Source organism: Rhipicephalus microplus, chromosome 8 (genome assembly GCF_043290135.1).
Source record: "Rhipicephalus microplus isolate Deutch F79 chromosome 8, USDA_Rmic, whole genome shotgun sequence".
Taxonomy (NCBI): Eukaryota; Metazoa; Arthropoda; class Arachnida; order Ixodida; family Ixodidae; genus Rhipicephalus; species Rhipicephalus microplus.
In genome coordinates, this window is record NC_134707.1 from 62,343,453 (window position 1) to 62,357,477 (window position 14,025).

The 14,025-nt window shown below is 45.0% G+C and overlaps 1 protein-coding gene across 2 annotated transcripts; it reads left to right on the top strand.

Moving 5' to 3' along the window:
• Positions 1-2,237: 2,237 nt before the first annotated feature.
• LOC119164524 (uncharacterized) lies at positions 2,238-11,792 on the top strand. 2 transcript variants are annotated; one of them, XM_075871982.1, is made up of 4 exons: positions 2,238-2,391; positions 4,945-5,140; positions 6,776-7,461; positions 8,558-11,792. In XM_075871982.1, exons 2-4 carry the CDS (start codon positions 4,966-4,968, stop codon positions 8,795-8,797), a joined length of 1,101 nt encoding a protein of 366 aa, XP_075728097.1. In that variant the 5' UTR covers positions 2,238-2,391; positions 4,945-4,965; the 3' UTR covers positions 8,798-11,792. The 2 variants fall into 2 exon arrangements, with proteins under 2 accessions (XP_075728097.1, XP_037272627.2); XM_037416730.2 differs by lacking the exon at positions 2,238-2,391 and adding an exon at positions 2,398-3,056.
• Positions 11,793-14,025: the final 2,233 nt, after the last annotated feature.

The window sequence follows — 14,025 nt, forward strand, 5'->3', positions numbered from 1 at the left end:
AGCAAGGTCACCATTGGAGCTACGTCATTTAGTGGCTCTAGTAATTATGGCCACTCGAAGACGAAACTTCCCAATTGTCTCGACGTCCTTTTTGGAATAGTACCTTTTCCATGTCTTGCCCTGACAACAGTTAGCTTTACCAAACGCCACCAAGAAGCGGCATTTCTGCAAAAGGCGAAATAGTTTTAATTGAAAGAATTATTGAGTCAATTAACTGACGAAGTTAAACCAGCTTACATGTCAATAAGCATAATGTTCTTTTCAGCAATTTATTGGTTTTCACAGTGCACACTTTACGGCAGACACAAAGTAGAAAAATATATGCAACGTTTTTTTTTTTTAATTTACAATCAACTCCACACCTTTTTTGCTTGAGGTGAATATTGCTACAATATACCAAAGCATGTTAAGAGAAACAAAGTAAGTAATGAATAGATACATGCAAGCATTTTTATTTACAAATCAACTCCACATCTTTTTTGCTTACGGTGAATATGGCTACAAAATACGAAATCATGTTGACAGAAAAAAAGTAATGAATAGATACATGTATGCAAGGTTTTTTTTTTTTCATTTACAACAAACTCTACAACTTTGCCAGCGTGCTTGCAGCAGCTTAGCGCGTTTGCGCGCCGACTTGACCTGCACATTCAAGGCACGCTCTTGCTGAAGGAATCTGGAATAGAAATGCATGCGCGTCACCAAAAAAAAAAAAAAAAAAAAGCTCCTTATCCGGTGAAAGCTCCTTATCCGCACGCGGGATGGCCTTATTCCAATAAGGCCATCCCGCGTGCGGATAGCGAAGCGTCGCATCTTTGGGAGCCGAGAAGTAGTGCCTTTCCGTGTTGTTCTTGTTGCTGCTGTAGCCACTGGTACACCCGGGAACGAAGCTGGTCGGCATTGTCGGCCTCAGCCTCACATGCAGAGGCTCACAGCAATGAAATACAGTCGCTGGAAAATCACTAAATGTGCCACTCGAACGGCATCGCTCATTCAGCACTTCTGAAAACGACCGCGCGAACAAGAAACGCCGGAGACCGGGGCACCGAATGCGCCGGCTACTGCGGCGCATAAGCGAAACCGCCTGCGAGCGCCCCGGCAACCGAGCCGGTTGCGACTGCAGCGCCACAGAAAGATTGGTGGTGGTTCCGGGCAGCGCCGGCCAGTTTTACAACTGAAAATAATCTAGTAACGTTGGCCCTAAGGTGCCAAATGCGACAATTACAAAATGCGACTACCGCGGCCGGAATCGAACCCGCGTCCATCGAGTCAGCAGCCGAGCTCGTAGCCACTGTTCTATTGAGGCGGGCCACCGGATGGATGGATGGATGGATGTGGCTGTACCCTTTAGATCGGGCGGCGGCTAACGCCACCTAGCCGTAATACTTAGTGAACTAACCATTACATTTATCTTTTTTTACCTTTAAATAATGAAGTTGAGGATTCGTACTTCGCAGTGAAGGGTTTAATTTTCACTCGTGCCTTGACTTTAGCCACCAATCAGATAACCTCCTTCTAGTTAAGTCTACCCGCTTAAAGTCTATTTTGCCCTCGCTGTCCCTAAATCCCAGTGCTTAGAAAAACTCTGCGCCATCATCCTGAACTATAGGGTGAAGCCCTTTACAGAACATTATCAAGTGTTCGGCAGTTTCTCCTTCCTCTCCACACGCACTGCATATTGTGTCGACCCCCTTCGTATTTGGCCCGATATGTCTTGGTTCGCAGTACTCCCGTCCTGGCCTCAAACAATAGAGAACTACCCCGAGTATTATCATAGATCCTTTCCTTGGCAATTTCCTGCTTAAAAGTTCGATAGATCTCTAGTGCGGACTTCTTAATCATGCCCATTCTCCACATGTCAGTCTCCGTTTCCTTCACTTTTTTCTTAACCGATAGTTCTTTTTGGTTTGGCCACCTGCTGTTTTCTAAGTATTTACCAGTCAACTTCCTGGTTCGCTTCCTCCATTTTGTATCGACATTCTTCATGTACAAGTAGCTGAAAACCTTCCTAGCCCAACGCTCTTCCCCCATTTCTCTCAATCGCTTCTCAAATTTTATCTTTTACCGAACACCTACAAGCACTGACCTCTAGAAGTAAAGAAAAAAAGCAAAAATGAACATAAAAAGAAAATGAAAGCAAGGTGCAAGAAGTTGCATCAGGTAGTATTGAAGCAAAAAAAAAAGAGCTTTTTTTTCTTTTTTTAGCAGTCCTGTTATAAAAGGAACGCTCATAGCATGCAATCCATCCATCATCCGAAGGGTGTGGCATGGGCCAGGCGCTGTATTATCATCATCATCTGACAGCCTCAGGCGCATGGAGGTGTGATCCAAAGCAATGTTGTTGCAACCTTGGTTATTGGTCCATAAAGCACGGAGCACGGTGATCCAAAGGTAGGGGCAGCACACGTGAGCGCTTTGGGGGCCCATACGTCGTAACTGGCCGCAAATTCGAAAAGTCTCTACTATAAATAAGGGACACGTCCTTGAAAATGGAAGCACTTCGAGTTCGTATTGGTCGGGTTACGCGAATACTACCCGTGATTGACGACGCTCGACAAGAGCGCAAACGCGCGCTCGCACGGGAACGGCAGCGTCGTCGACGGGAGGCTCACCCGGAGCTACGGGCGAAAGCAGCCGAGGTCGAGCGACAGCGGAGGCGAGCTAAGGCCGACCTGCGGAAGAAAGCAGCGGAAGCTCAGCGACGGCGAAGGCAAGCGATTCCCGAGCTAAGGAAGAAAGTTACGGAGGCCGAGCGGCAGCGCAAGCGAACCGATCTCGAGCCGAGATGCAGGGAAAGCGATACAAAACGATGGCGAAGGCAAGCTAACCCGGTTGTTCGGAAGAAGGAAGTCGAAGCTCAACGGATTTGTCGGAAAGAAAACCCCGACCTTTGCGAGAAATCAGCGCAAGCGAAGCTGGCTTGGATGGCTGCGAACCTGGACTTGTTCCGGCGAGAAGCGGAGCGAAACCGCGAGCGCCAAAGATTGAAAACGCAAGAGTTAAAGTGCAGCTCCTCCTCCTCTCATTCGGCGGATTTCACCCTAGGTGGAGCTGGGGTAATTTAGTTAGACCATTTGGCCTTTCTTTCACAAGCGATGCGGGCTTGTTTGTAGCAGAATTTTTTCCCGGGGGGTGCTTCAGCAAACAGAATGAGGCATACATTTTCGCGTATGACCGTACTACGTGCAAAGTTCGCCAGCCAGCAATCCCGAAGGACATTTTACATGGATATAAGTGTCATGAGTGTGCTAATGAAGCTGTGTTGTTTATTGCTAGATAAATATAAAAAAATCAAGGGGAGGGGGGAAGGGCAGCATCTTTCCCCATCCCTTGCACCTTACTCCAGATGCCCATGTTGGTAGCACACCTTTAGTAGGTTTCTTAGTAATGCACATATAAAACAGGACAAAGAGAGTGCTAACTTCCAACACAGTTTATTTTCAAAAACTAGAATGCATTTAATTTATGCACTCCTGTTGCAAATCACAGCCATGTGATGAACAAAGTGAAAAACGCATTCATATTTCAAGGCATGTGTACATATACTAATTCTTTGTCTGACAGTGCCAGCTATAAATCATTAAAAGAGGGAATTAAGGTCAAACTTTCATTATGGAATATTGTGCTTCAGCACGCCAACATCGGCCTGATGTCATGAGTTTCAAAGACATCTTGCGAATTTCGGCCTCATTGGATTTATGAGATGTTTTTAAACCTGCTTTGCTAAGACTGCATGTCCCTTTGAATCTGAAGCGGTTTTATCCATGAGCAATAATGTAGGCTCAAGCAAACGCCGTCACGTTCTGTGATGTCACAGTGAACTGGTGCGAGAACATCGATATACTGCTGCCACCTGTATTTTTTTTCTGCCCATTTTCTCGCTTACCAATCATCCTCTTGCCAGAAGATTGGCACTTTTCATATTGTGAAATTGTGATTTACTAACGCGACAAAAATTGTTCTCTTTGGTGTCTTTAATATTAGGGTCACAACATCTGTCTCTGATTGGAGGTCACGCTACAGGTTGCCTCTGCTGGTTGCTTAGGTTCCCCCAAAGCAGGCTTTGCTCTTGTGAGACAATTTTGCAGAAAAATGAAAAGGCTTTTCACTGGATTGAAGCGATGGGCACATTCACTCAATTTGTGCTGGAGCAGAGAAAGGACAGCGAGCCCCGCCGTGGTGGTCTAGTGGCTAAGGTACTCGGCTGCTGACCCGCAGGTCGTGGGTTCAAATCCTGGCTGCGGCGGCTGCATTTCCGACGGAGGCGGAAATGTTGTAGGCCCATGTGCTCAGATTTGGGTGCTTGTTAAAGAACCCCAGGTGGTCGAAATTTCCGGAGCCCTCCACTACGGCGTCTCTCATAATCATATGGGGGTTTTGGGACGTTAAACCCCACAAATCAATCAGAAAGGACAGCAATCCATCTGTCAAAGGAGAATCTTGTTCGAAATGGTAGCCGTTGCAAAGATTGGACTACCTCAGTGTAAAACGCTTGTGTTGACTGCATTAGAGATAAATATCCCGGCTTGTTAATTACAATTGGGCATTTGTAGCTGGTGTCAAACCAAGAGAGTGGCTCGTAGAAACTTGTTGCTGAGCACTTTCTTTTTCTTTACAGCTGCGGCTTTGCTTTTTTTGTGTGTTTTCCGTTTAACACAGTGAATCAGAGGAATATCTGTGTGGATATATGGAATAAGAGTGTGTAATGTAGGCAAGGACAGCTAAGATACTAACAGTGTCCTTGTCTACGTTAGGCACTCGTATTTCAAGCAATCATGAATCACGAACTTGCCCAATCGGCCTATTTTGACTGGAGATATGGAAGCTGCCGTCTTTCGTTTCACAAAAATGGGTACATGAATATTTCTTTTTTGTTGAACCTGTGGAACTAGCCTTTACAGTTTAATACATTGCTGCACGCTTTGTCATGCTCTCTGACTCTAGGTTGCAGTTCCAGCCGCAGTTATGCAACACAATGCTGCTACGTACCGTGGGCGGTCTACATTGAGTGAGATGGGCCTGTCCAAGTCCACACAGGTCAAGATAACCACTCCAAATATCTGTAGAAGGATGGGAACCGACGAGTTGGAAGGCCACCACGAGCCCTCCTCGACCCCAGAAGTCCCAATTCTAAGCAAAGGTACATGCTTATGCGTTTCGGTATTGTCACTATCGTCAAAGAGTCGTAACTCTGGTCACACGGGCATGTGGAAGGTTGATAGTTCATTGACTTAGTGTTCGATACTGCTACGCAGGTGTTTTGAAGGCCACTGAGTCAATGAATCTTGAATGTGGTATGATCTGAAATTTCAAGCTCTCACAACCAGCTCCTCGCATCTATGAGCTAGTAAATATAGAGAAGTTTGAGTACAGATAGAACAGCTCTTGCCATTTTATTGAAGAATTTTTTTTTAAATAGTACACTATTGATTTTAACGATGGCATTACCGGGGTTTGAATCTTAAAAGAGGGAGCTTTATAGAACTGTAGATTGTTCAGAAAGAGTTATGCATGTAATGCACTTTTCAGGATGTTTTCAGATATCTCAGATGCATAGGCATTGAGCATAGAGAATTATATTTTTTCCAAAGGCGTTTTTTAACTTACGTCACAATGCAAGAACTCTACGAAAGAGCCTGCGCAGTCAGTCCGGCAGTTGCTGTCAGCATAGCCTGTATACATCTCATAAAAATTGCAGATGTGGGGATATCCTGTTTTTTAGTTTACATAATTGTCTCAAATTCGCATGACCGCAGATGATGAACGAAGACAAGTCTCTGTTGACAACACAGCGTATTTACTGAACACACGCACGACACACCCTCAATATACAAGTATACAAAGCCAATATGAATAACTTTGAAATTCAAACTAAGCTCCACTAAGCTTACACACCAACCGTACTACGAACTAAGCCGTCCTTGTCAATGTCTGGCATCTCTAGCTTGGTAGTTCCACTCATGATTTGGGCCGATCTCACTTGACACCGCTGATAATCTTCCTGACAATGTCCTGATTGGTCGTGTTCGGTACCTGTCGGCGTTCTCGACGTTCATGACAAACGTTGCCGTTCCTGCTGATGCCAAAATTGTCCTTCGTCTCACTTGACGTCTTTGCTAAGTGGCAGAAGCCTCTGAGGTGAGGCCTAGTGGCGTTTGCGGGTGCCCAGTGTTAAGAACTGATTTGGCCCACCGGGGACTGTCTTTCGTGGCTTGCTTCGAAGGGGACTTGTGCCAGGAATGCAGCGACGGCTGTGCGCCGTTGCTGCATTCCGAGGCTGCACACGAACCCGGTCGTTGTCTCCGTCCTCTCTTGACCGCCGCATCACAGGCTGCTGAGTCAATTTCCCGCCGCTCCCGTCGCCAGTGCAGTAGCTGGTGGGACGACCTTCTCTTCGCAAGCCCACGTCGACAACACCAGCCCGCTGTTGCTCGCAGCCCGATCACAGCTCGGATCACGCACCTCATGCTTCACGTGATAGTGCTCGGGCTCGCACTGTTTCAAAAGCAGCCTGCACCTCTTTGTCTTCATTCTTCTGCAAGGCTCTTACTCATGACAATTATCCATTCTTGTGGCAAACTAGGCTTGGTGTGCTAAGTATAATTACATCTAGTTCTAGACTTAATTTGAATGAGTGAATGTTTATTCCGTAATAGTGTTGCATCCAGGTATTAAATGTACATAACTATGCTGCTTCTATGAGTGTTGTAGCTGAGGCTTCAAGTTTCTAACCATTGTCACAGTATAGTGCACTGAACTTTCCGTTTTGTTTCAGGTGTGTTTTTAGTGCCGAGAAGTTCAACAGGAGCCAGCTGTGCAGTACAGGAACATGCAAAAGTCAATGATGGCACGGAAGGTGGCCGCCGAATCAAGATGGACGCCAACAAATCGGGCAACGTAAAGAAAGACATCCCTCCCTCTGAAAACGTGTGTTTCGTGGTTGGTCCATACGGCTGCGGCGTTTGCTCGCGCAGTTTCGGGGAGGTGGATGCCCTGTTCTCGCATGTTATGGCGTGTCCCTGGCCCAAGCCCTCCCGGTGCGGCCTGTGTTCGAAGCTGTGCGCGAATTGGGGTGTGGTGCGGGACCACCTCGCCGCTCACGTCAAGATTGATGCGGTAAAGTGCCCGCTGTGTGGAAATGCATTTGGCAAGTACTGGAGCATACGGCGTCACATTCAGCACTACCACGTGCCCTTCCGGCCGTTTGTGTGCAACTGCTGTGACAGCACGTTCATGATGAAGTCGGAGATTAGCAACCACAGCCGTCAGTGTCGCGCCAGGACGCACTTGGTTGACAAATACCTGGGCTCGAGCGAGAAATGCGACTCACAGGCTCGCAGCCACCTGGCCACTGCGGTGTACAGGTGCTCCATTTGCCCGAGTGCGTTTTTGGACAGTTCAATGATAGCGCGGCACATGCGCGTTCACTTGAACCAGGTGCAACAAAGTGTAGGAGGTGAAGTAAGTACATTCGATTTCATTGCATTTACCTTAAGGGAAACTAAAGAGGAATATGATTGTTCCCATATTGCAAAATTTTGATTTCACAATAGCAAAAGTGCCAATCTCACTGAAAGAAGACAGCTGGTTTTGAGAATATTAGGAAGGATTGAAATCGTCAGCTTCTTTAACAGTTGACGAGTGTTCCCAGCACTCCGGCCCACAACTCGGCATCCTATGAGTGACGTCACAACGTAGGTGGCGCCACACCATGTCCTTAAGGCCAATATCGAAAATGAATGTGTTTTTTTGAAGGCGGTGGCATTAAAGGCATAATTAATGAATTTGCTGGTGCCACTATATACTCTTTGTCGAGTTCTTGACAGCAGGGTTTTTACTTAGAGCAACAATGCAAAAATATTTATTTTCTTCTCACTTAACGGATTGGGTGAAAGATCAAACATCTTTGTCTCTCACAGACAAGGAGTTATGTAGTTATGTACATACATAACTACTTGTCACAGACGAGGAGTTATGTATGTTGGTTTTCCTGCTCAGCATGTACGTTGTTAGGTGATGGCAGTTTTTTTTTCTTAACCATTCTAACACTTCTCTGCAATGTCAATGCACCTTCACACATTCTTCAGACAAATGTTTTCAGTTGCGAGTCAGTGCTTATTAACAGGAAGTTTTCGAATAGGGGTTTTAAAAGTTTGGGGTCCCAAACAAATAGCGTCAAGGCCACTGCGCATGCGCCAAACCCAAACCGTGTTTGGGTCAGACAAACGTGACGGCACCCACTGAAGTGACGGCTCTCGGCCAAGACTAGAGTGACATAGAATAGGGTGAGTGTATAAAGTGCCGCAGACCCCATTCAAAAACTCATTGCTCCTGCTTGACCCAAAGCGTCCATACGCAAAGGGCTTTAGGGCCCCAACTTTTTAGGGCCCCTATTCGAAAACTCTCTAATGTCTATTCTGTTTTACTTCGTCATATCCGCACTATATCAAACATGCTTTATGAACCTTTAAATGGGTGTATTTTATCCTTGCTGACAACTTGTGTTGAGATTCTTGTGATACATGTTCTCTAACGCTTATCCTCTCCCTGTGCCTAGGTGCAGAAGAAGCATTCCTTTGATTGCAGCAATGACAGGTCATGCGATGCAAGACCTCCGACAGTCAGGCAAGGATTAGAGGCTGAGGCATCTGCGGAGCGCTTCATCAGTATAGACGTTGCTGACAAGACCACATGCTGTGAGGCCATCTCTAAAGTCACACAAGCAGAGTTGAGCTCTTCCACGGTGTCCAGGTGGACTCAGTGTGATGATCTGGAGGACTTCGAAGACACTTTGTGAAAATTTGCTGCGAAATGTTGTTGCACCCCCACGCATTTTTGTGTGATCATGTATCACTTCTGCCAACGAGTTATTAACTCTTTGCGGTTCAAAACCTTTACGCACCTTCCATCCGTTGCGGTCCGAAACCAAAGAAATCAAAGATGAAGTAAAAGAGGTTTGCTTATTTAGAGATGGCACATAATGCAGTGAGGGCACATGAATCAGCTGCAAAAAAAAAACTTTTCGAGCAGTACTCAACCACAAACTGCTGTGGCCGTGCTGTGTTATTGGTAGTGCCTAAAAACAGACTGAAAAAGGTTGAATTAGCATTTTTATAAAGAGGAGTGCCAAATACATTGCACGAGCAAGCTAATACACGTGTGAAATACAATTGAACTTCGTTGTAGCAAACACCGATATAGTAAATATGTTATTTATAGCAAACCCGGCATGAACTTTGGTTGACTACACTTCACTTTAGTGGCATTTATTATTTGTATATAAGAAAAACAAAAACACAAATGCCATCACAATATTGGTTGCAATGAAAAAATATTTGGTTTGCACAAGTTCTAAAGTTGAGAACTAGCATACAAAGCAAAATAAATACTGACCAACTATTCGCGACCACAATTTTTTAGAATTATTATTGTGACAATAAGCATTGGTTAAATGTGTGGTCACACCCTTTTTTACATAAGTGATCGCAGGCCTGTTTTGGTACTGCCTTATTGTATTTCAGCCTATTTAGTTTTAAATGTCGTAAGGAGACAGTAAAAAAATCACCTGTTAATACTTGGTTTGAGGCATTTAGTAACTGATTTTCGTACCTAGGATTCTCGCTGGAGCAAGACCTTTCAACTTGTCGGAATGGTACAGCGAATAATCGGACATAACAGGTTAACTCAAGTGTTGCATGCTAATCATTATAACGAAGTTCAACTTTCCATCTGCGAATGTGAGGCCTATCACAAATGGAAGACTGAGCTCCATAAAAAAAGGAAAGGGGATGTACCGGTCACACCTGGCATACCATTTGCTAGTTCAATGTATCAGTATCAATGTATCAGTATCAGGCAATGTATCATAGCATTTCATTAATTTAATGTAATCATACATTGCATAGAAAAGAAATCAAAAACTCAACGAACTTTCGGACCTCACTCTTCTCATCCACAGTTACCCTTTTGGGTCTCAGAGCCAAGACGCAGGTGCTGCACAAAGCCCCTCCATCACGTCTGCTGCCGCTTTCCTAAAAAGGCCCTGAAACACTTTATGAGCATAGTGGGAAAATGAAAATGCTGCCGATCGGTTGTAGAGGCTCCCGACAACACACGAGTCAAATATTATAGCGCAGCATGCGGCCTGGAATTCACAATAAATGATCAAAGTCAGCTAAAAATTGCTTTCTTTTCTCCCGACAAGTCACGTAATAAGCCCAAAAATCACTCGTAGTAAGTCCATCTATCAGTCATTCGCTGATTTGAACATGATGCGCTCGGTTGTTACAGAGATCGCCGCGAGAGGCCGTCACTTGTCCACGCGTGCGTGTGTGATAGCACTGAAAAAGGCCACGTATTCAAAGAAAAAAAAAATGCTCAAGGTCACAAGGCACGCATGACGTTTTTTTGTTTGACCCTCCCATTCCTCCCTGCTTAGCTGCCAGCGCTTTCGTCGGGACGAGAGAAGAGAGAATGCGATTGCAGCGCGTGTCAAATACTTGTAACTGGCTTCGTACTGGACAGATTCTTAAATTTTTTGCGGCATTGAATTTGCGAAGCTATACTCTTTTTTTCAGTGAAATCGATGATTACTCAAGAAAGTGTTTCAGGGGCCCCTTTGAGTAGCACCAGCTGTTGTTCCGCCACCCCCTAGTTCCGGAGCTTCCGGAAGGAAGTTATTGAGCCACCACCTTCCTATTTTTTTCCTCTGCTTTGTTTCTACAAATGCATGTGCACATGCGAGAATGCAAATACACTCAAGCCTTGATATAACGAACCTGGATATAGTGAAATATCGGTTATAACAAACGAATTCAGTAAGTCTTGCACTAGATATATTGCTAGAAATATACCTTTATAACGAATATACAGATATAACGAACTTATTTTTGTCCGAGATGCAACTTTGTTATGATGAGGTGTAAGTGTATTTTCTTCATTCCACAAGTGTCGCCTTAAGTTTCGTTCTAAACTGCCGCAGAGGGAATTTTCGCTCGGTGTTTCTGCCTCGCGAGGAATGCCACCTCGCTGCAGCCCGATGCGGGCGACAGCTGAGCGGTGGGACAGCATGAATGAGGCGGTGTGAGCTTTCTGTCCTCCGTGGCGCAGGTGCATGTACCGGAGAAGCAGCAGAAACATAGTGCCGGCAGTGCATTTTAAGTTGGCCAACAGACTGGTGTAAAGCGAGAGGGGGGCAACTTCACCTAGCCGGCAGTAGACACATGGAGGGACTTCAGTCCTACCCAGCCCTGAGCGAGCGCTGTACAGTTTGTGGAAACGCTGAGTTAAACGAATAACGCTGAGCTCAGTATGGAACCAAATTGAAGGTTTACACGCACTGCTTTACTTTCGCACTCTAATGTGGCAAGCATACGCTGGAGATAACGTGACTGTCCTATATGTGCAGGCTTATCTTCAGCAGGAAGATTTGTCTCTTATCCTTAGCAGGAACATTGTTTTGAGTGGTGCAGCAGAGTCCGCTGTCATTTTCACTTTCGTAGTGCCTTAGTATGCTTTCCCACATTTCGCATTGTATTACCTTGTGTGACAGCCTCTCGATGCTGACAGTGCCTTAACAGTGACTTGTGCAAGCCAGCACCACAAGGTGCATGGCACCTCTGTGCATGTACTACTACAATGCATGTGGACTACTTTTCTTAGAAATAAATGGAAAGTTACAGGGGCAAGCCAGCACCACAAGGTGCATGGCACCTCTGTGCATGTACTACTACGATGCATGTGGACTACTTTTCTTAGAAATAAATGGAAAGTTACAGGGGCAAAACTTATAATGCGTAGTCGTAACTCTAGTGCGTAGTAGTCCAGTCTGGGACAGGTACGCATCCAGCCACTCAATTCTGGGGAAGGGGGGGTCTCTCAAAGTATAGGAGGAGGGCAAATCCTGCCTCTTTTATTGTTAGTAGTTACCAATATCACAAGAACCCCTTCACAGCATAAATACTGTTAAAATGTGTTCACAATGGTAATATTCATTTGTGCTGATTGTTTTCATAATTTTAGCAAATAAGAATTAAAGCAAATTATGGGTTATCACTCTTCAGATGTAGGCAAGCTTTGCTGCTCTAAGCCTTTGTAAATAATGGGGCTGCGTGGCCAGTGTGAACATGGGTCGCTGTCATGCTGGGGAGATCGTCAGGACAAGCTGGCGTAAGAAATAAAACTTTATACAAGTGCTTCCCTTGTTCATACCTCGTTGAAGAAGCGCAGCACTTGCCTGTGCGATGAATTTAAAGAACCAACAACCGATTTTTCTCGACCCATTTTTTTCTTGCGGTGCGACAGAAAGCTCACCTTTCTAGGTGTTTGTATCAACAGCAGTTAATCCAATAAGCACGTAGCTAATTTACAAGCTGTATTTTTCAATCTTAAATGCTGCGAGAATAGATGTACATTTCATCTAGCAAGATAGTGACGACGCCAGTCCTTTTCTTAATTTGTGAAAGCTGGTTTCCTGCTTTCATAAAGTTTCGTGTAACTTAACCACCTTTATTTTGAGCTTTACAACATTTTTTTCAAAATAACATGCTCTCACTATGGGATGGTGTGGCCTATGCTTTCCTTATATTTGTACTGCATTGCGTGCACCTGTATCTTAGGTTGCCTGCCTGTGTCACGGGTGGCTTGCCCCGGCATCGTTACTCCCTTGATACGGAAGCCAAGCCATGTCATCGAAAATGTCACTACACATATGCACGACCATGCCGAGTAGCAGCACCATCATTTGCGAGACGAAGTGTTGGAAGCAAAGCTATGTCGCTAAAAACTTTGGTGGCCTAGCAACCACGGGCTCAGTTGCATGAGCAGTAGGAAAAGTTGCTCAAGATTGCTCAAGACATGCTGACGAGCATGAGATCGCTACATTATACAAAGGCAGCACCGCTTTAATGCAAACTACTATTACAGGCCTTTATGTACATATTTATGGATTAATGTTTTTTGATATAAAAAAACAATATTAAATACTGAGAAAATTGTCGACTGCATACAGCAATTAGTCGTCATGTGGCCGGGTGCATCGGATTGTTCACGTTTTTGCTGCCAGAGCTGCCAAATGTCATTTTTGCATGACTTGCAATGAATAAATAAAAACATAAATATTCCTCTTACGAAAAAAAAAAAGATTGGTGTGGGTCAATGCGACAAACTATCTTTCCGACAGTGGAGTGGTCTCATTTCATGTAGCGGACAGTTGTCGGTCTCTGTAAATAAGAAAGTTGCGGTTCACCCCCCTTTACCCTCTCCTAACCTGGTTTCTGCCAATTGTGGAACATGGTGCAGCGTCAAAATGATGAGCACACAGCCCCACTTCAAAAGTTGGTCCCATTAGCCGTGTAGGACTTCACGGGTTGAATACTGAATCTCTAACCATCGCTTTGGGGATTTAGAGGCTCGACCCCGTGTTGTCAGTTTATGTGCGAGGATACACGTTTGGCTAAAGATTGTTGGTATGGTGCCGAAGGAATGAAATTGCAGGTGTGACATGCTCCCTTTGTACTTTCTCTAGGTCGTTTTGAATGTCGGAGAAGCTAGGCTGCAATTATCAAGGTGTTAATTGGGAGAGGCATAACCACAAGAAAGACTTTGATGGCACTTTTGTGACAGAAATGGTAAAAGCCAGAGAACGGAACCGAAGGAATCCGTGAAGGAGGCTCTCACCTGAATTTCGGCACTATCAGAACGCACCTGTAAACATCTCTCGCTGAAAACAGTGCCACCGATTACATTCACAGCCTCCGAAGCATGACGGAAAGGTAAAGGCGTAGTCGTAGTCGCTTCCATGACCAGTACAGTCACCTCCTTAGAAAGGGACTGAATCGATCCCGAAGTGTTGGATTGCTAACACTGTGGTATCAACCTTTCTAGCTTTTTATACCTTTTAACTCTTTCATTACCGCGCAAAAATGGTTGTTTTTCATATGTCTCGAGAAGATCATTTTTGCCAGTTGGAAAAGTACTTCAGCACGCATTACAGCATTCCAAACATTGCACAACGAAATGCTCTTA